Source organism: Podarcis raffonei, chromosome 3 (assembly GCF_027172205.1).
Source record: "Podarcis raffonei isolate rPodRaf1 chromosome 3, rPodRaf1.pri, whole genome shotgun sequence".
Classification (NCBI taxonomy): domain Eukaryota; kingdom Metazoa; phylum Chordata; class Lepidosauria; order Squamata; family Lacertidae; genus Podarcis; species Podarcis raffonei.
Window position 1 is genome coordinate 118,833,181 of NC_070604.1, and position 20,302 is coordinate 118,853,482.

At 48.8% G+C, this 20,302-nt stretch overlaps 1 protein-coding gene across 1 annotated transcript; it reads right to left on the reverse strand.

The window, feature by feature from the left end:
* Positions 1 to 1,798: 1,798 nt before the first annotated feature.
* LOC128411439 (zinc finger protein OZF-like) lies at positions 1,799 to 18,368 on the reverse strand. The gene is made up of 3 exons (XM_053383748.1): positions 18,284 to 18,368; positions 6,667 to 6,840; positions 1,799 to 3,267 (listed from the first exon to the last, which is right to left on the reverse strand). Exons 2-3 carry the CDS (start codon positions 6,764 to 6,766, stop codon positions 1,844 to 1,846), a joined length of 1,524 nt encoding a protein of 507 aa, XP_053239723.1. The 5' UTR covers positions 6,767 to 6,840; positions 18,284 to 18,368; the 3' UTR covers positions 1,799 to 1,843.
* Positions 18,369 to 20,302: the final 1,934 nt, after the last annotated feature.

Genomic DNA, 20,302 nt, shown 5'->3' on the forward strand with positions numbered 1-20,302 from the left:
AGAAAACGAAAGAGATTATTGTGGGCTTTAGGAAATGTAAATTGAATATTCAGCCACTCATTATTGAGGGGAAGTGTGTGGACCGTAGCACTTGGAATCGCCTCCAAGGTCCAGGGACTGATCCACCCTGGCTTCCACCTCGAAGGTCCCTTCAGAAGGAGAAGGGGTCCCAGGTCTCCATGGGGGAAAGCGTTCCTGAGGCCTGCGTTCGAGGCCAATGCTTTCGCCTTTCAGGCTCCAGCCCACCTTCTCTCTGGTGTTTTTGTGAGCTGTAGAGATGGGATCACATGCAGACATTCCCAAGTTTAATAAGGATCCCTTGAAAAAGCTGAGAAACCTTTAGTCGAAAGTTCTTCTTTTGCCAATGAACTTTGCCTCTGCGTGATTTAAGGAGAACCAGATGCATCCACTCCAAAGAAGCTTCTGCAGCTCTGCTCTCCATGCAGACATGGAGCACCTTGGGACTGAAGACGCAGAAAAAGAGATGGAGGGGAATGTGTGGGTCATAAACTGGGAGTCGTTGGAAAGGAGTCGCTGGGAGAGGCAGAAGGTTGTGTTGAGCAGGCGAGGGAAGAGCAGGAGGGGACAGAAAGAGCCCAAGGGAAAGACGAATTTGGGCTGAGCTGGTGTGGGAATGAGCGGCAGAGAAAAATGTACAGCCAACAAAAGAGGATGCAAAGCAACTCCTGAAACCGTGAACAAGGCAAGCTATGATTTCGTTTGAGGGAAAGGAATTAAGATGCCTTCTTCCCCATCCCCAGTGGATTGAAATGTCCAAAGATTAGGAAAAGAAGAAAGAAGAGGAATCAGGATTGGATGAACATTATAAGAGACCATAATTTTCCATTGTGACTTGGCTGAGATTTGTTGGAACAGTTTTTAAAAGGCTTTATAGAAACTGGAGAAATACTAATTTGGATTATTAGACGATCCTTATAAGAGTCATATTGCACTGTCTGAGTTGATTAAGATTTGAAAGCTGGGCTGGGGGGGGGAATGAAGGGAAAGTGTCATCTTGGTGAAGAGGATAAGAAGAGTTTGGATTTGTTATCCCGCCTTTCACTTCCCCTTCAGGAGTCTCAAAGCGGCTAATATTCTCCTTTCCCTTCCCCCCCAACAACAGACACTCTGTGAGGTGAGTGGGGCCGAGAGACTTCAAAGCAGTGTGACTAGCCCAAGGTCACCCAGCAGCTGCATGTGGAGGAGCGGAGATGCGAATACGGTTCTCCAGATTACGAATCTATCGCTCTTAAGCACTACACCACTGTATACGAAATACAGCTGGGTTTATTCTGGATTGCAAATTATGAATAATTGTTGCTACAGATGATTTTCAGACGGAGATGGGAGTTTCCTTTTCGGTGCCTGCCCTGTGGAACACCCTCCCAGTAGATGTCAAAGGAAAAAACAACTACCAGTCTTTAAGAAGACATCTGAAGGCAGCCTTGTTTAGGGAAGCTTTTAATATTTGATGGATTACTGTATTTTAATATTTTGTTGGAAGCTGCCCGGAGTGACTGGGGAAACCCAGCCAGATGGGAAGGGTATCAATAAATGATCATCATCATCATCTATTTTTTAGTATTTTTAATATTTTTAATATTTTATATTAAGATTCCTTTATTTTGAATTTAGGAGGACACAAATACGAATAGGACAGTTGGAGGTCCGAGGGACGTGCAAGGAACGCAGGGAAGGAAGGATCTCTCTGGGTGGGATACGGGGAGAAGAGGGGGTCACACAGGGGAGAAGTGGGGGAGCCTGCCTTTCTATGTGCTGACGAATGATATGATACAAATGTCATAAACAGTATTTTTAGTTTATATCCCCCCCTTTCTCTTTTCTATACAATTGTATTTTGTAAGGGTTGTTTAATATTTTTTCTTTTATTTCTCTTTTTTGGTTTCCCCACTGTATGAATTCTTTGATGGCAAGTGAGATGGGAGCTCCTTCTGAAGCTCTTTCCACATTCCAAGCCCTGATAGGGTTTCTCCCCTGTATGAATTCTGCGATGCAAAGTGAGATCGGCCCTCTGACTGAAGTTCTTTCCACATTCCAAGCACTGATAGGGTTTCTCCCCTGTATGAATTCTGCGATGGGAAGTGAAATTCACCATCTTACTGAAGCTCTTTCCACATTCCAAGCAGTGATAGGGTTTCTCCCCTGTGTGAGTTTTTTGATGCAAAGTGAGCTTCGTCCACTCCCGGAAGTTCTTTCCACATTCAAAGCACTGATAGGGTTTCTCTCCTGTATGTATTCTTTGATGCGAAGTGAGGCTATGCCTCTGACTGAAGCTCTTTCCACACTGCAAGCACTGATAGGGTTTCTCTCCTGTATGGATTCTTTGATGGGAAGTGAGATTCACCTTCTGACTGAAGCTCTTTCCACATTCCAAGCAGTGATAGGGTTTCTCCCCTGTATGAATTCTTTGATGGAAAGTGAGATTCACCTTCTGACTGAAGCTCTTTCCACATTCCAAGCAGTGATACGGTTTCTGCCCTCTATGAACTCTTTGATGGGAAATGAGAGTGTCCTTCCGCCTGAAGCTCTTCCCGCATTCGAAGCACTGATAGGGTTTCTCCGCTGTATGAGTTCTTTCATGCAAAGTGAGTTTGGCCCCCTCCCCGAAGCTCTTCCCGCATTCGAAGCACTGATAGGGTTTTTCTCCTGTATGAATTCTTTGATGGCAAGTGAGACTGTACCTGCGAATAAAGCTCTTCCCACATTCCAGGCAATGATAGGGTTTCTCCCCTGTATGAATTCTTCGATGGGATGTGAGATGTGCACTTTGACTAAAGCTCTTTCCACATTCCAAGCACTGATAGGGTTTCTCCCCAGTATGAATTCTGTGATGCAAAGTGAGCTTGGCCCTTTGACTGAAGTTCATTCCACATTCCAAGCACTGATAGGGTTTCTCCCCTGTATGAATTCTGCGATGGGAAGTGAGATGGGAGCTATTAGTGAAACTCTTTCCACATTCCAAGCAGTAATAGGGTTTCTCCCCTGTATGAATTCTTTGATGGGAAGTGAGATTTGTGCTTTGATTAAAGCTCTTCCCACATTCCAAGCACTGATAGGGTTTCTCCCTACTCTGTGATCTTTCATGTGAAGTAAGGCTGTCCCTCTGAACGAAGCTCTTTCTTTGACGGGAGGTGGACTGGGAGCTCTGACGGATGTTCTCTCCACACTCTGAATATTTATATGACTTCTCCACTATGTGGATTCTGTTGTGCTCCCCCTTGTTCTTCCCTTCCAATTCATCACCATCTGCAATGAAGAGAGAAGTGAATTAGAGCCTCAAGAAGAAATGGAGCTCCAGATCATTGAACAAAGTTAATGAATGCTTGTGATAGAGGAAGAACTAAAAATAGTTAGATGTGGGGCCTTTCTATAGTTTTCACTGCCTTTGTTGGCTGGTATTTACTGACATATTGTTTGGCTTTATCTGGAATGGATCTTGTTCTGGCTCAATCCTGGAATCCACTCCATCTCCAAAGTCAGTCATCTCTTTGGTCAATCAAATGCAAACAGAAGCAAAAACAACAAGCCTGACAGAATTTGCATCAACTTCCCTAAAAACTCTGAAGCCGGCATTTAAGAAGGCCTGGGCGGTTCAGAGAATCCTGGTCACTGTTTTATTTATTTATTTTTAAATGATATTTATTCAAAGTTTCATCAATACATAGAAAAACCCCAATCCTAACCCGAAAAAGAAAAAAGAAAAAGAGGGGGGGGGAAGAAAAAATACAAATCTCAGATTACAGCTTTTCATTTGCTTAATTCTTAAACCTCCTCACACCTCTCTTTTTGTATTCTAGTTTAAGTCATTATTTCAGCAAATTCTTCCCATATTTCTCAATTTTAATTTAAATAATTAATCTTCACAATCTATCTTATTTGTTAATCAACATAACCTTTCCATCTTTTAATATAATCTGTTATTCAATTTACCTTAATCTCTTTAACCTTATTTTATCTTAAAAATATCAAAATTTCAAAATCACATCACATTCATACATTTCTCCTTAAAATCATTTCTATTAAAGCCAATTTAGTTCCTTTCCAGCATAGTCCCTCCAATTTCATTAATATTACACTAATTCCAAAATTAACAAAAGAATTTCCCTTCATATCTCTAATTTTCATCCAACGTCCCTTCTTCCTGGTTTCGGGTCATGTCAGTCCTTTCTGTCCATTACAGAGTCCATCAATCTGGTGTTCTAATGTCCGAGGCCCTTAAATCTCTTCTAGGCCCCTTCTGCAAAAAATTTTGTTCTTGTTTGTGCTTACGTACTTCTTTGTCTATTGTTGGTTTCTGGGGGAGTGGGTCTCCGGAGGGTTCCATCCAGTGATGGTTTCCATTTTCCTTCATCAGATTGTCCCCTTCCCCCCAGTCCCACTCCCCGTCTTCATCTTTGTAGTCCAAAAAGTATTTATCCAGAAGATAATTGTTCACCTGTTTCATAGTCCCACTAGAGTTAAAAGCTTCCTTGACTTCAAATACTTCCCAGCACTCTCCAAGTTCAATCTTCCAATGCAGTAACTTTTGTTCCTGCAGGACTTTCCATTTGTGTTGTTTGAGAAATAGCTACTGCCTCTTCCTTCTCCATCTGCCCTTGGACTTGCCTTGTCAAACCAGATTCCTGAGTTGATCGCTGTATAGCTTCTTTATCCTTATTCCCTATTAAATCATATTCACTGGCCACAGCATTCATAAAGTCCAATTTTTCATTCATCAAGCTCATTTTCTTGTGCAGCTGCTCCAGCAAAGCATTAGTCATGCCAAGGGCAGACACCAAACCTTCCTGCCAACACATTTCTGTTCAAGGACAAGGTCAAACGGCTGGTCCCACAATCCAAATCTCACATCTGTTGAGTCTCCAAGTAAGCTGCGACAGCAAACTGACAGGCTCCCTCTAGGGGACACAATTTCTATTTGTATCCATTTTTAAAATATATCCAACAAAGGAAATTACTTTCGATTTCGAGTCCTTTCAGTTTCAAATATTTTGTTTCTTTAAAGAGCAAAAATGCAGAAAGTAGCGTTGAAGTTAATTTGTTTCTCTTTTCTTTTTTTTCTTTTTTTTTTTGGCTATCTGTCAAAGTACTCCACTTTCAATCAATGGACGTCTCAAACAGTTTCTGTCCCGACACCCCGTCCCCAGGTTTGGGACGGTGGAAACTTAAATTCCTTTTCTCTCTTCCTGCAGGATTAAACAGTCAAATCCCCCCCCCCTTTTCTCCTGCTTCCAAGGGGGTTTTGTTGGTTATGGATGCAGGAAATTTCCAACTTTAAAAGAACTTTTCAGGCTATTAGGTTGCAAGATCTTTGCTTCAATCTATATACAAGAATGGGAGGCGGACTTCCTGTTCACACCTTCCCGCTTCGTGCCTAATTCATAAATTTTGCAGATTTCTTAATCCGATTCTCCGTTTTTACTCACGGGTACTTGATTTAGAGTCCAAATGTCATCAGGAAAAAGTAGTGCTCTCCGGCGATGGCTGCGCGGCTTCCCTTCATGGAAATAGCGATCGGTTCGCAGCACCGCGCTGCTCACCCCACTTCACTCCGGAGCCCCGAAAATGGGTTTCCTCGTGAGTAGGGGAGGTGCTCTTGGTGCTCTGCCGAACCCCACGTTCCCAGGCTTCTCCGCCTGGGATTTCTAGCGGGCCCCCGCCTTCACCGCGGCGGGAAGACCCAATTTCCACAGAGCCCATTTCTCCGGTCGGAGGAACTCCGCCATTCGCCGATGGCGCTAACCCGGAAGTCTCTCCAGAGAATCCTGGTCACTGTTTTAAAAGGCATGACTAGATGAAGAACATTCACAGAGGAAACAGTTGATATCCCTCCATTCTGGGTTCACGGTGGGAGATGTTAGAATCCCAGATGCTGTTGGTCTCCAGCCAAAGAGTTGAAGTTCATCACATACTGGTATGTATGGAACGTCCACACCTTGTCTGTGAAACAAACAGCAACATCTTCACCTGAACACTCCCCGTCAGCTGTTGCCTCAATCTGGTTGGTCTAAATTTAAATTTATAAGTAAATCGCTTTCTTCTCTTTGAACCCCCCTCCCATGTCCATGAGGAAACCAACTCTGTATTGTTTCATTAGCAACAGAAGAGGAAAAGTGACTATAACTCAGTTCAAATCAATTCATGAACCCAGAACTAATACACCAACCACTAATGATGAACCGTATGTTAAAGATAATCCTGCAAAATTATTCTGCTATTTTTGATATGCAAATGGCATGCGAAGACTTAGTCTACGTATTTGTATCATTTATTAGTCCTATGTTCCTTGTTTTTAAAAGCAAATAAAAAGTTATTCCAAAAGGAAAAAAACAACACACAGAGGCCCCATCTGCATTCAAACTGCAAAGCGGGATCAGTGAGTTGTCTGACATTGGCAGGGCATTCAGATCACAGAACTGGTTTTAGACCTTTTGAGCTGCGGTGGCCGGGGAGCTGTGACCTATTCCTAGCTCAAATTGCCTGCAGATGACCAAGGAGCAGGCAGGCAGGTGGGGGAGCCCGAAAAGGTGCTCCCCTTCTCCATCTCCATTCGCCTGCCTGCCTTCCCCCACCCCCTAGCTGAGCAAGCCCCTATACCTCTCTGGCTCCATCCATCCAGGTCCCCATCTCCACTCTCCTGGAACTCACCAGATTTCTCGGAGGTCCCTGGGAGGGAACGCTCAGTTGTTGAGAGGAGGGATGCAGGAGACAAACTGACCAGGTCAACCATCCATCTTCCCCCTTCCATCCTCACTAGGTTTGCAGGATCTGTGTCTTTTATCCTTCCTGAGGAGTCAAGGAGCCAAAAGAAGCTGCAGGGTCCTGGGAGAGAGGAAGAAGCAAAGGCAGCCTCAGAGGCCCTGCAGGGATTTTCTGGCTGGAGGGGAAGCCTCCCAATATGTTGGGGACCCCACCCACAGCAAAATCCCTGCTTTATCTCATTCCTGGCCAGAGAGCTTTCCCTCTTCACCCTCCATCCATCCATGTCCCCAGCTCCACTCTCCTGGAACTCACCAGATTTCTCGGAGGTCCCTGGGAGGGAACGCTCAGAAGTTGTGGGGAGCGATGCAGGAGACAACCTGACCAGGTCAACCGTCCATATCTTCCTGTGACGTTAACATATAATAATAATAGTAATAAATTTTTATTTATACCCCCCTCCCCAGCCAAGACCGGGCTCAGGGAGGCTAACAACCAATAATAAAAAGTTGATAAAATACAATTTAAAAGATTCAGATACAACATTAAAACATTAGGATGCAGTCTCTTCATAGGAGGAGAAAGGAAAGAGAAAGAGGGGGAGGGAATCAAACTGATTCTAAGCCAAAGGCCAGGTGGATCAACTCTTGTCTTACAGGCCCTGCGGAAAGGAATCAGATCCCGCAGGGCCCTGGTCTCATGAGGCAGAGCTTGCCACCAGGTCAGAGCCAGTGTTGAAAAGGCCCTGGCTCTGGTTGAAGCTAATCTAACTTCCTTAGGGCCCGGGACCACTAGGGTGTTGCTATTTATGGACCTTGAGGCTCTCCGTGGGGCATACCGGGAGAGGCGGTCCCATAGGTACGAGGGTCCTAGGCCGTGAAGGGCTTTAAAGGTCAAAAGCAGCACCTTAAATCTGACCCTGTACTCCACCGGGAGCCAGTGCAGCTTGAAAAGCACAGGGTGAATATGCTCCCATGGCATAGACCCCGTGAGGAGCCTCACTGCAGCATTCCGCACCCACTGGAGTTTCTGGGACAGCTTCAAAGGCAGAGCCACATAGAGCGAATTACAGTAGTCAAGCCTGGAGGTGACCATCGCATGGATCACTGTGGCCAGGTCGGGGCAGGAAAGGTAAGGGACCAACTGCTTGATGCGGCGAAGGTGGAAAAATGTCGCCTTGGCTGTTGCTGTAACTTGCGCCTCCATGGAAAGGGAGGCGTCAAGGATTACACCCAAGTAGATTCAGAGCTGATGAAGCGGCTGGGCCAAAGCTGAAAGGTAAGCTGGATGTGGTCAAAAATGAGATGGCAAGAATAAATATTGACATCCTGGGCATCAGTGAACTAAATTGGACAGGGATGGGCAAAATCAGTTCAGATGACCATCATAACTACTACTGTGGGCAAGAATCCCATAAAAGAAATGGAGTGGCCCTCATAGTCAAGAAAAGAGTGGCAAAAGCTGTACTAGGATGCAATCTCAAAAATGATAGAATGATCTTGATATGAATCCAAGGCAGACCTACAAGAAATTGAATACAGATTTCCAAAGAATAGCAAGGAGAGACAAGAAGGCCTTCTTAAACAAGCAATGAAAAGAAATAGAGGAAAACAATAGAATGGGAAAAACCAGAGATCTGTTCAATAAAATTGGAGATATGAAAGATCGTACAAAGATTACCATAATAAAGGACAAAAGTGGAAAGTACCTAACAGAAGCGGTAGACATCAATAAGAGGTGGCAAGAATACACAGAGGAATTATACCAGAAAGATGTCTCATACACCCCAGGTAGTGTGGTTGCTGACCTTGAGCCAGACATCCTGGAGAATGAAGTCAAATGGGCCTTAGAAAGCACTGCAAATAACAAGTCCTGTGGAAGTGATGGTATTCCAGCTGAACTATTTAAACTTTTAAAAGATGGTGCTGTTAAGGTGCTACACTCAATATGCCAGCAAGTTTGGAAAACTCAGCAGTGGCCAGAGGATTGGAGAAAATCAGTCTACATCTGAATCCCAAAGAAGTGCAGTGCCAAAGAATGCTCCAACTACCGCACAATTGCGCTCATTTCACACGCTAGCAAGGTTATGCTTAAAATTCTACAAGGCAGGCTTGAGTAGTATGTAGACTGAAAACTCCCAGAAGTGCAAGCCGGATTTTGAAGGGGCAGAGGAACCAGAGACCAAATTGCAAACATGCGCTGGATTATGGAGAAAGCTAGAGAGTTCCAGAAAAACATCTACTTCTGCTTCATTGACTTCGCAAAAGCATTTGATTGTGTCGACCACAGCAAACTATGGCAAGTTCTTAAAGAGATGGGAGTGCCTGATCATCTCATCTGTCTCCTGAGAAATCTCTATGTGGGACAGGAAGCTACAGTTAGAACTGGATATGGAAGTATTGATTAGTTTAAAATTGGGAAAGGAGTACGACAAGGCTGTATATTGTCTCCCTGTTTATTTAACTTATATGCAGAATTCATCATGCGAAAGGCTGGGCTGGATGAATCCCAAGCCGGAATTAACATTGCCGGAAGAAATATCACAACCTTGATGGCAGAAAGTGAGGAGGAATTAAAGAACCTTTTAATGAGGGTGAAAGATGGTGAAAATATGGTCTGAAGCTCAACATCAAAAAACGAAGATCATGGCCACTGGGCCCATCACCTCCTGGCAAATAGAAGGGGAAGAAATGGAGGCAGTGAGACAGTTTACTTTCTTGGGCTCCCTGATCACTGCAGATGGTGACAGCAGTCACAAAATTAAAAGACGCCAGCTTCTTGGGAGAAAAGTAATGACAAACCTAGACAGCATCTTAAAAAGCAGACATCACCTTGCCAACAAAGGTCCGTATAGTTAAAGCTGTGGTTTTCCCAGTAGTGATGTATGGAAGTGCGAGCTGGACCATAAAGAAGGCTGATCGCCGAAGAATTGATGCTTTTGAATTCTGGTGCTGGAGGAGACTCTTGAGAGTCCCATGGACTGCAAGAAGATCAAACCTCTCCATTCTGAAGGAAATCAGCCCTAAGTGCTCACTGGAAGGACAGCTCCTGAAGCTGAGGCTCCAAGACTTTGGCCACCTCAGGAGAAGAGAAGACTCCCTGGAGAAGACCCTGATGTTGGGAAAGATGGAGGGCACAAGGAGAAGGGGCGACAGGGGACGAGATGGTGGGACAGTGTTCTCGAAGCTACCAGCATGAGTCTGACCAAACTGAGGGTGGAAATAAACACCACCTAACAGGGTGGGTCCAGTACCACCAAATAAATGAGGTCTTCAAAACTGACAAGAAAAAGGGTTTTGCAATTTCAGTATTGGATAAAGAATTATTACAAAGCAAAACAAAACAAAAGTAGTTTCTAAAATGTATGGAACCTTATTGGAGTGGGAGGATGTGAATGAACAGGTAAAGGCGGTAATGATCAAATGGGATATGGATTTAGGTAAACCTATTCAATTAACATCATGGGAAAAATTATGGAAGGAGAGTTGGAATTTTACGGCTCGTGAGGCAATAATAGAAAATTTGATAAAGATGTTTTATAGATGGTATTTAACACCAACCAAGATATGTAAAATGTATAAAAGAAAATCAAAATTATGTTGGAGGTGTAACCAAGTAGAGGGGACACTTCTGCATATGTGGTGGCTATGTGATAAAATCAAGGGCTTCTGGGATACGGTGTATGAAGAACTAAAGAAAACATTTGAACAAAATTTTGCCCCCAAAACAGAAGCCTTTTTATTGGGAATATTGGATGCAGATATACCAAAAGAACATAAGGAAGCATTTCTTTACGCCACAGTGGCAGTGAGAACATTAATTGCCAATTAATTGCCAAAAATTGGAAAAAAAGAAATAATTCCAACAAAAAAAAGCTCTTTTTGGAGGAGGGTCCCTGGCACTCAGGGAGAGACCATAAATTTTGTAACTACTCCAGGTCAACGCTATCTTTCCCCTTAATTCTTCATGAAGTTTCCTAAAACTAGTTATACCATATGCCTTATACCATTTTCTAAAATTCTATGATTATCCCTGCTGTGTTTTATTTAATGGAAATTGAGACTGGTTTCCTAGGTGAAGCTTTTTCCACATTCTAAACAGTCCCCTGCAGGCAATATTTCATGGAAAATTAGATTCACCAACTGAATGAAGCTCTTCCCAAGCACTGATATGGTTTCTGACCTGTATGAAGCTTTTTCCAAACACTCCCCTGTATGAAGTATCTCATGGGAATTGTGGGTGGAGCTGCGAAGGAAGCTTTCCACATTTCAAGCACTAATTTCTTTCCCCCCTTAGTTCTTTCTTGTGAAGTGAGGCTCTCCTTCTGAATGAAGAGCTTTCCTTGATGGGAAGCTGTCAGGGAACTGCCATCGGAGCCTAGGGTGGAGGTAAGGCTCCCTGACGATGCAGGAGAAGGAACCAGCAGGGAGAGAGAGAGAGCTTCCTTGGAGGAAGGAAATAGGAGGGACACCAGGAAGAAAGAGGAGGATGCGGAGGGAGGGCTCCGAGACTCTTCCACAGAGAGCAGCAGGGAGAGCCCAGGACCTCCATTGGGCACGCCCACTCTGCGCAGGAGACTTCCGCGCAGAGAGGCTAGGCGGAGACTTGGAGTGAAGGAATTTTTATGTTGGAAGAAGTTTAGAAAACGCCCACTGACTGATTCTGCCAGTGACTGAGACAGTCATGGAGAAAGGGCTGTCCAGCCAGGGAAAGGTTTATCCAGGCAACGCTGCCTAGAGCTGCAGCACCCTTTACGCACGAGCAACCCCAATTCCCTTTACAGCAATCAGTCAGTCTCTGACGTTGCTTGTGCACAAAGACAAGACAGGCAGCATCATGAGTCAAACCAGGGGAGCGGGTGCCGGAGAGGCGGGAGCGCCAGTGCCAAATCTGGAGGAGAGAAACCAGGATTTGGAACGGCAGGTGGCTCTGTTAGCGGCGCGGCTAGATGAAAGGAGGAGTCAGGGTGCCCAGGGGAAGCACACCCCCATCGGAAGGAAGGTACCGGGACTGGTGCACAAGTTTGGGGGAGACCCCAGGGATTATAATGCATTCAGGACTGAGGTACAGTACGCGCTGGAACTGCAGTTTGACTCCTTTGCAGATGATGGGGAGAGGGTCGCTTATGTCATCGGGCATCTTCAAGACGCTGCCAGGGAATGGATCCGGCCATTAATGGCAACCCAGAATGCTGCCCTAAAGGACATTAGGAAGTTTTTTGGCGCCATGGACGCCATGTTCTCCAGTGGGGTGGAGGAGAGTGTGGTTCGCCGGCAACTGATGAGTTGCAAGCAAGGGAGCCGGTCAGTTAGAAAGTACTGGTCGCGTTTTGCTATGCTTATCCATAGACTGGGGTGGGAACTGGGCTCGGAACCAGTGTGAATGTTATTCGAGGAAGGCTTATCCCCCTCAGTGAAGGACGAACTCTCCCGGGCGCCCCGCCCTCAATCGATGGATCAGCTGACCAAGGCTGTACTTGCGATTGGAGCGCGCCAAGAAGCCCGCGCTTTAGAGAAGTGGGAGGGGAGAGGAGAACGTTGGCATAACAACCGCATTCCTGAAATACCGGACCAACCTTCCCAGCCAGTGGAACCAATGGAGATTGGGGGAGCACGCGCGCGCGGGGCTTCTAACTCCAGTGAAGTTCGAAAGAAGGAAGGAAAGGAGGGAAAAACAGCCAAGAAGTGTTTCCTCTGCCTGCAGCCAGGACATTTTGCCAGGGTCTGCCCTCAAAGGAAAGCATGGCAAGGAATGGTGGGGGCTGCTGGCTGTGAGGAGGGGGGCGAGGAGGAGCAGGGAAAAGCCAACGCTTGGCTGCCGATCACCGGGCACAGCAGCCAGGCCAGCAACCAGTAAAAGTGCCCAAGCCAGACCCCCCCCAAGCAGCCTTAGCCTTAGAGGTGGTGCTAGAACTCCCAAATGGGCACCCAATCAAGGTTAAGGCACTGCTGGATTCAGGTAGCTCCTGTAATTTTTTCAGCAAGGATTTCGCCCTGGAGCACCAGCTATACCTCCTGCCTCTAGACTGTCCCTTGCAAGTAACGACCATTGATGGGAGAGAACTCTTGGGAGGGGAGGTGATGCACCAGACTCCCCCCATGAGAATGAGGGTTTCCCGACACAGAGACTATTGCCTTTCACGTAGCCACACTAGCAGGACCACCTATCATACTGGGAATGAGCTGGTTGGCACTACATGATCCAGTAGTGGCATGGCACCAGCGAACAGTTTCTTTTGGGTCAGCTCACTGCTTGGAACACTGTCACGGGGGGGAAACCCCGAGGATGGCTGTAACCAGGGTGGCAGGGACGGCGGTAGGGGAGAAGGGGAAGGTACCGCCACAATACGCTGACCTGAAGGATGTCTTCAGGGAGAAGGAAGCTGACAAACTACCCCCCATAGACCCTTCGACTGTCAAATCAACCTACTCCCAGGGGCTCAGCTGCCAGTGGGTAAACTGTATGCCATGTCGGACAGGGAGATGCAGGAGTTGCGGGAGTTTATTGACAAGAACCTGAAAAGAGGTTTCATAAGAGAATCAAGGGCGGTGGGGGGCAGTCCGGTGTTCTTTGTGGACAAAAAAGACACTAAACAGCCCAGATTGGTCGTAGACTTTGGGTCCTTGAACCTGGTGTCGGAACCAGTGACCTTCCCAATGCCCAGGATTGACGATATTTTAACCAGGGTGAGGAAGGGGAAAATTTTTACTAAGCTGGACCTTCGGGGTGCGTACAATTTGATTAGGATGAGGGAGGGGGACGAATGGAAAACCACCATGTTCACCCCCCTGGGGGCCTTTGAGTACTTAGTTATGCCATTTGGATTACAGTCGGGCTCCGTATGCTTTCAATCTTTCATGCACCACGTGTTGGGATCCCTGCTGTACAAGAATTGTGTGGCCTTTTTAGATGACGTGTTAATCTATTCGGACAACGAGGAGCAGCATGTCAGAGACGTCCGGGAAGTGCTAAAGAGGCTACAGGAACATCAGTTGTGGGTCAAACTGGAGAAGTGCCAGTTCCACACCCGAGAGGTCGAGTTCCTGGGATACAGGCTGTCGGACAAGGGCCTAGCTATGGACCCAGGAAAGGTGCAGGCGGTGCTGGAATGGAAAACCCCCAAGACCCGGAAGGACGTACAGAGGTTCCTGGGGTTTGGGAACTTCTACCGGAAGTTCATCAAGAATTTCGCCCACTTGACAGCGCCCATCACAGATTGTCTCAGTAGCAAAAGGAAATTCGTCTGGACGGAAGATGCACAGCAGGCCTTTGAAAGGCTGAAGAAGGCCTTCGCTTCGGAAGAGCAGCTCTTGCACGTGGATCTGCAGAAGCCAATGAGGCTGGAGACAGACGCGTCAGACCGAGTGGTAGGGGCGGTGCTACTCCAGCCGGGAGACCAGTCCAGCTGGAGACCATGCGCGTTCTTCTCGAGGAAGCTGAGCAAGTCGGAGCAAAACTACACGGTCTATGACCGGGAACTGCTTGCAATTTATGAAGCCTTTCGTCGATGGAGACATTTGTTAATAGGGGCGCAGCACAAGATCCAGGTGTGCACGGACCATAAGAACATGAAATACTGGAGGACGGCAGGAGTACTCAACCAGCGGCAGGTGCGATGGGCCCAGGAGTTCTCCAAGTTTTTCTTCGAGATTCGGTACGTACCGGGAGAGGAAAACGTCAGAGCAGACGCCCTCTCCCGGAAGCCGGAGTATATGGAAGGGGAAGGACCACCAGAAGCCCGACATGTGATCCCCGAGAACCGATGGGTGTGGGGGGGGGTATTAGTAGAGAGACGAGAACTAGCCGGGCTGACGAAGGACGACGAGTTCGCACAAACCAAGATCAGGGAACTCAGGAGCACGGGGGAAAACCATGGGGGTTTTGAGGAGAAAGAAGAGGTACTGTATTACAGGGGAGCACTGTACGTACCAGGGGATGACTTGAAGAGAAGGGTGCTCAAACAGCTCCATGATAACCCGACGGCGGGGCATTTTGGTCAACACAAAACCATGTTGCTGGTCACCAGGCAGTTCTGGTGGCCAAGGGTGAGGGAAGATGTACGGGAGTACGTACGAGGGTGTGACTGCTGCCAGCGAGCAAAGGGGGAGAGGGCGGCGCCAGCGGGGTTACTAGAACCCTTACCCACACCGGGAAGACCATGGGAGGTGGTTTCCATAGATTTTATGACCGATTTGCCCAAGTCAAGGGGGAAAACAGCCGTCATGGTAGTTGTCGACCTGTTAACAAAAATGTGCCACTTTATCGCTTGCTCACATGCGGTGACAGCAGAGGAAACGGCTAGGCTGTTTGTGGAGCACATCTTCAGGCTGCACGGCGCCCCCTTAAGGGTTTTGTCAGACCGAGGGAAGCAATTTACTTCCAGGTTCTGGAGGAAGCTCATGAGCTTGCTGGAAGTCGAGGTAAGCTTCTCCACGGCCAGACACCCGGAGACCAACGGGCAAGCGGAAAGAGCGAACAGTATACGCCAACAATACCTACGCTGCTATGTGAGCGAGAGACAGAACGATTGGGTAGAGAAACTAGCGTTGGCCGAATTTGCGTGCAATAATGCGGAACATGTGTCCACAGGAATGAGCCCGTTCATGGCCAATCATGGGTGTCACCCCAGGGCCTTCCCAGGGGGAGGGGAGGAGAGGTGGAATGTGCCGGCAGCGGAGCAGTTTGTGCAAGAAATGGAGGCCTTACACCAACAACTTAAGATGAACTTGGAACGGGCCAAGGAAGTGTATAAGAGGCAGGCGGACAAACACCGTAGGGAAGGAGAAACCATACGGGTAGGGGACCGGGTGTGGTTGTCGACTCAGGGGTTACCGTTCAAGGGAGGTTGCAAGAAGTTGCGGCCAAGGCGGCTGGGACCTTTCGAGGTGACACAGCAGGTTAATCCCGTGGCCTTTAGACTCAAGTTGCCGACCAGCATGAAACTATACCCGGTGTTCCATAGATCCCTACTCTCTCCATACAGGGAGGGACTGGAATTGCCGGGGCAAAAGAGAGGGGTTCCCATTCACCCACATGTGGAGGAGAGGGAATTCAGTAGTCAAGTCATGGAAATACTCGATTCAAGATGGCGAGGGGGGGAAAGTGGAGTATTTGGTGGCTTGGGAGGGGGAACCAGAATCAGAAAACACGTGGGTTCCGGCGGAAAACATCAGGGATGAGTATCTTCGGGGAGAGTTTCACGGCAGGTTCCCTAGGAAGCCCAAACCCACATCGAGGTTCTGGGAGGAGCAATTTGGCACCACAGATGAGGAAGAAGATTTTATGGGGTTTCCGGCCTCCGAAGAGGAGGGAGGAGAGGTATCCGGGGGAGAGGAATCGGATGGGGAAGAGTACCTGGTGCGAAGAGATAGCAGCAGGTGGAGAGAAATGTTTGAATCTTCGGAAGAGGGAGAGAGCTCCTTTCGGGGATTTCCCGCATCACCGTCAGCGGAAAGGGAGGAATTTAGGCCAAAGGAACGGAACGGAGGTGAGGGGGGTCCTGGAGGGGAGGTGGATGTCAGGGAACTGCCATTGGAGCCTAGGGTGGAGGGAAGGCTCCCTGACGATGCAGGAGAAGGAACCAGCAGGGAGAGAGAGAGAGCTTCCTTGGAGGAAGAAAATAGGAGGGACACCAGGAAGAAAGAGGAGGATGCGGAGGGAGGGCTCCGAGACTCTTCCACAGAGAGCAGCAGGGAGAGCCCAGGACCTCCATTGGGCACGCCCACTCTGCGCAGGAGACTTCCGCGCAGAGAGGCTAGGCGGAGACTTGGAGTGAAGGAATTTTTATGTTGGAAGAAGTTTGGAAAACGCCCACTGACTGATTCTGCCAGTGACTGAGACAGTCATGGAGAAAGGGCTGTCCAGCCAGGGAAAGGTTTATCCAGGCAACGCTGCCTAGAGCTGCAGCACCCTTTACGCACAAGCAACCCCAATTCCCTTTACTGAAGCATACTGGGAGCTCTAACTAAAGTTCTCTCCACACTGTGAATATTTATATGGGTTCTCCATTGTGTGGATTATCTTGTTGTCTCCTTTCTTCTTCCTTTCCAATTCACTACCTACAATCTGCTGTCATATGGCAGTATTATCATTAATAATAATAACAATCCTAGCCTGAGGAAGAAATTGAGCCTGAAATGACTGAACAATGAAAATAAATACTTGTGACAGAGGAAGAAGGGAAGGGAGTTACTGCCTTTTTTGGCTGGTATTAGCTAACTTATTTATGGGAACTGGAGATTCAAAAAGCCTGGCTCTTTCCAGGGATGGATTTAATTTGGCTCAGTCATGGAATCTGCTCCAACTACAAGCTCAGTCATTTCTTTGCTCAACCAAAAACAGAGAGATGCAGAAAGGGAAAGAGAAAATTGACAGGATGTACCTCCACGTCCCTAAGATCTCTGAAGCCTACATTGAAGAAGGCCTGGGCAGCTCAGAACAGCCTCATCATGGTTTGAAAAGGCAGGACTGGTGGAAAAATATTCCCAGAAAGAACAGGAAATACATCTCCTATTGAGAGTTTTCCATTCCAGGAGAGTTGTGGGTGTGTTACCATCTCAGATGCTGTAGGTGGCGCTATTGGGCTCCCTCAAAATAGAGGAGGTTTGTCCTTCAGAGATCTGTATGGAATTTCAAAACTGATCTTATGATCCAGCAGGGAGCCTTACCAGAGAGGCCACGATCCCACGATTCTCCTCCTTGAATTCCTTCTGCAGAGCTCTCTGGTCAGGATCCAGCAAAGCCCAGTCCTCCTCTGTGAAAGGAACAGCTACGTCTTCAAAGCACACTGGACCCTAAGAGAAAAAGGGAGCGTGATCGTCTACACATTGCTCTGTTCATTTCTGCAACAATTTTCTTGTGTATTTAAATGATGGGTATTAATCTTTGTGTAAGTGGGGCAATTCCATAAAATAATAATTTTATTATCTATATGGCACTCATTTTCAAGTAAATCTTTGCAAGCATTCCCATTTTCCAGATGGAAAGACCTCCTCTCTCTTCATCTGGTGGGGTGGACCCTCCCAATGCCCTCAAGCCAACTTCAAGGGGCACCAGGAGGGGGAGGGGAGGGAATGTTGGTTGGTTGGCATCCGTCTGTCTTAGGAGACCATGGAAGAGTGTGTCTTTGGGAGTGAGATCTGGGGGAGAGACATGTGTTGTTGCATCTGGGACAGAGGAAGTGGTCCGGTTGTGCTGCTGCAGATGCAGAAGGGCTTTTCTTCTCCCTGTGCTCCCCCCATGTGCAAATGTTCCCGTCTGGCTGCAGCCTCTGTTCACAAATGTGACTTTTCCCTCCATCTGAAGGGGGTTTATCTTCTTGATCCAAAGTCCCCTCCCCCAAAAGGAAGGCAGCATCTGGATCCCAAGGAAGAACAGGGCAGCAGACCTCGTGCGAGGTAGCCCCTCCCTGGCTTGGCAGAGGACAAGGGAGGACCCTCTGCTCCCTGACTTGGGGGTCTCTCCTCACCATGCATGATCTGAAAAGGGACCTCCATGCCCCCTCCCTGCACCCCTGGGACCCCCTTCTCCCCACTGCACCCTCAGGGGGAAGAGAGAGGAGACTCACCGGATTCCAGGAGGGGCACCAAGGAAGCTTTTGCGAAGGAGAGGGAAGAAAGCGGGGGGGGGAGGGGCTTCTGCTCTGGAGGACCTTGCCCCCTCCCCCTTCACTTCCCGTCCTCTCTAGGAATCCAGCTCAGCTCCATTTAACCCTTACAAAGCCTAGCGCGCCCCTCCCTCTCCCTCCCTTCAGTTTTCCTGCTTCTGCACATGCGCTCTAAGGGCTGCCCCCCCTTCCCTCCCTTTCTCCCTCCGGGTCAAGGACTCTGCCCCACGGAGCCCACATCCAAGCAGACTAACTGCAAGGGAGACGGGGGGGGTCCATGGGGGGTTACCTTGGCTCTCCCCCAACATAGAGGCTCCTGGATGCCAAGGAAAGGCTGGGAGGGAGAAGAGGCGAAGGGCTGCCTAGTGGCGGGAGGAGCCTTGGGCTCAGAAATGGCTCCCTCAAGACCCCCCTCCAAAAAACACCCTCCAGCTCAGCGGGGGGTAGATGGAGGGGGGGCTTCCCAGCCGGGAGACCCCTCCCCTCCCGAAAATAATCCCCGCCCTCAAGTGGATTTTTCTGCTTCTGCAGCCGCTTTTCATTCCAGGAAAAGAGACGGAGGAGGAAGTGTCCCAGGCGAGGAATGAAACGCACCTGCGATCTTGGGGGGGGGGCAGGTGGGGGGCGCATGTTGCTCAGGGGGGTGGCCCCTCCCTCTGGGACTCTTCCCAGTTCAAAGAAAAAGAGGGACCCCTGCCATCCTTTCCCTCCGTTTCCTGCCAGAAAACCAGTTTCTACTGGGCTCCCAGAACCACATGGAGGCAGGAGACCCCATTTCCCACCCCAGAGCAGGGCTGGACCAATCAGAAGCCTCTCCAGTGGACAGCTGGCCAATCCCCTTTCAGATTCCCCTGGGCCTCCTCCTCTCCTTCGCCCGCTTTCCTGAGGGAGTTTTCCCCTTGAGTTTCCCTCATGGCTGCTCCCCCTCCCAGGTTATCCTTCATTTCTCCTTCCTTCTCTTCCTGTTCCTCTTTCCCCTCATTGTTTGGGGGCAGCTGGATCCCCCCCCCCCAGGCCCAGGAGGAGCCCAGGGATGCGGCAGGGCCAGAAGGCGTTTCCCGCCCTTTTCCGAAATAAGCGGGAACGCCATTTTGTTTGTTCCAGAGGCCCCAAGCGCTCCCAGAGACGCCATGGCTCCCCTGTGGGCCTCGGGGGTCCCACGCTCTCGGGGTCTCTCCTTCCGGTTCAAGGAGGGCGGCAGCTTTGGTCCTCAGCCGCCTTCCTGCCATGATGGCTTGGCCTCCACAGGGCAGCCTCTCTCCTCGCCATGTTGGCACCACGGAGGAGGCCTCTCCGTTGGGAGACGCCAGGCAAGCGGCCTTGGGGGATCCACCAGGTTCTGCAAAGGGGGCCAGGAGGGAAAGCCCCTCTCTGTCTCGGAGGCCCAAGGAGGAGGAGAATAACAGTAGTAGTAGTAGTAAGAGCTTTATCCCCCTCAAAGGTGGAGGGTTCCCCTCAGGGGAGTTTGACCCCGGAGCAGCATCCTTGGTCACCCCAAGAGTCAGCGCTAGGAGAAGGGCCTGCAGGCCTAGGGGAAAGGGGGCTCTTGCCTAGACGAGGCTGGAGACTCCCCTTCTGGCCCCTTGGGGTCCCAGGAGCCCTTTCTGGATGGCCCTCACCTGCCCCCCAAATGGGCCAAGACATCTGTTCCTCCCCCTCAGGCAGTAGTTGAACAGGAGAAGTCGCTCTCACTCCTGATCCCTGCAGGTCTCAGGAGGCAGTGGGGGGGCTCTAGGGAACTGGCTGAACTGGGGTCCTCCCAGTCCAGCCCAGACAAGAAAGAGAGGGAGCTCTCAGAAGAGGAAGCCATTGCAGAGAGCCATGGCGTCTCTGGGAGCGGCTGGGGCCTCTGGAACAAACAAAATGGCGTTCCCGCTTATTTCGGAAAAGGGCGGGAAACTTGGCTGTTCTCTGCTGAGGGTCTCCTGCCTTTCTTCCAAGGCTTCCTGCGGGGTGCCATGGCCAGAGGAAGAGACAGGG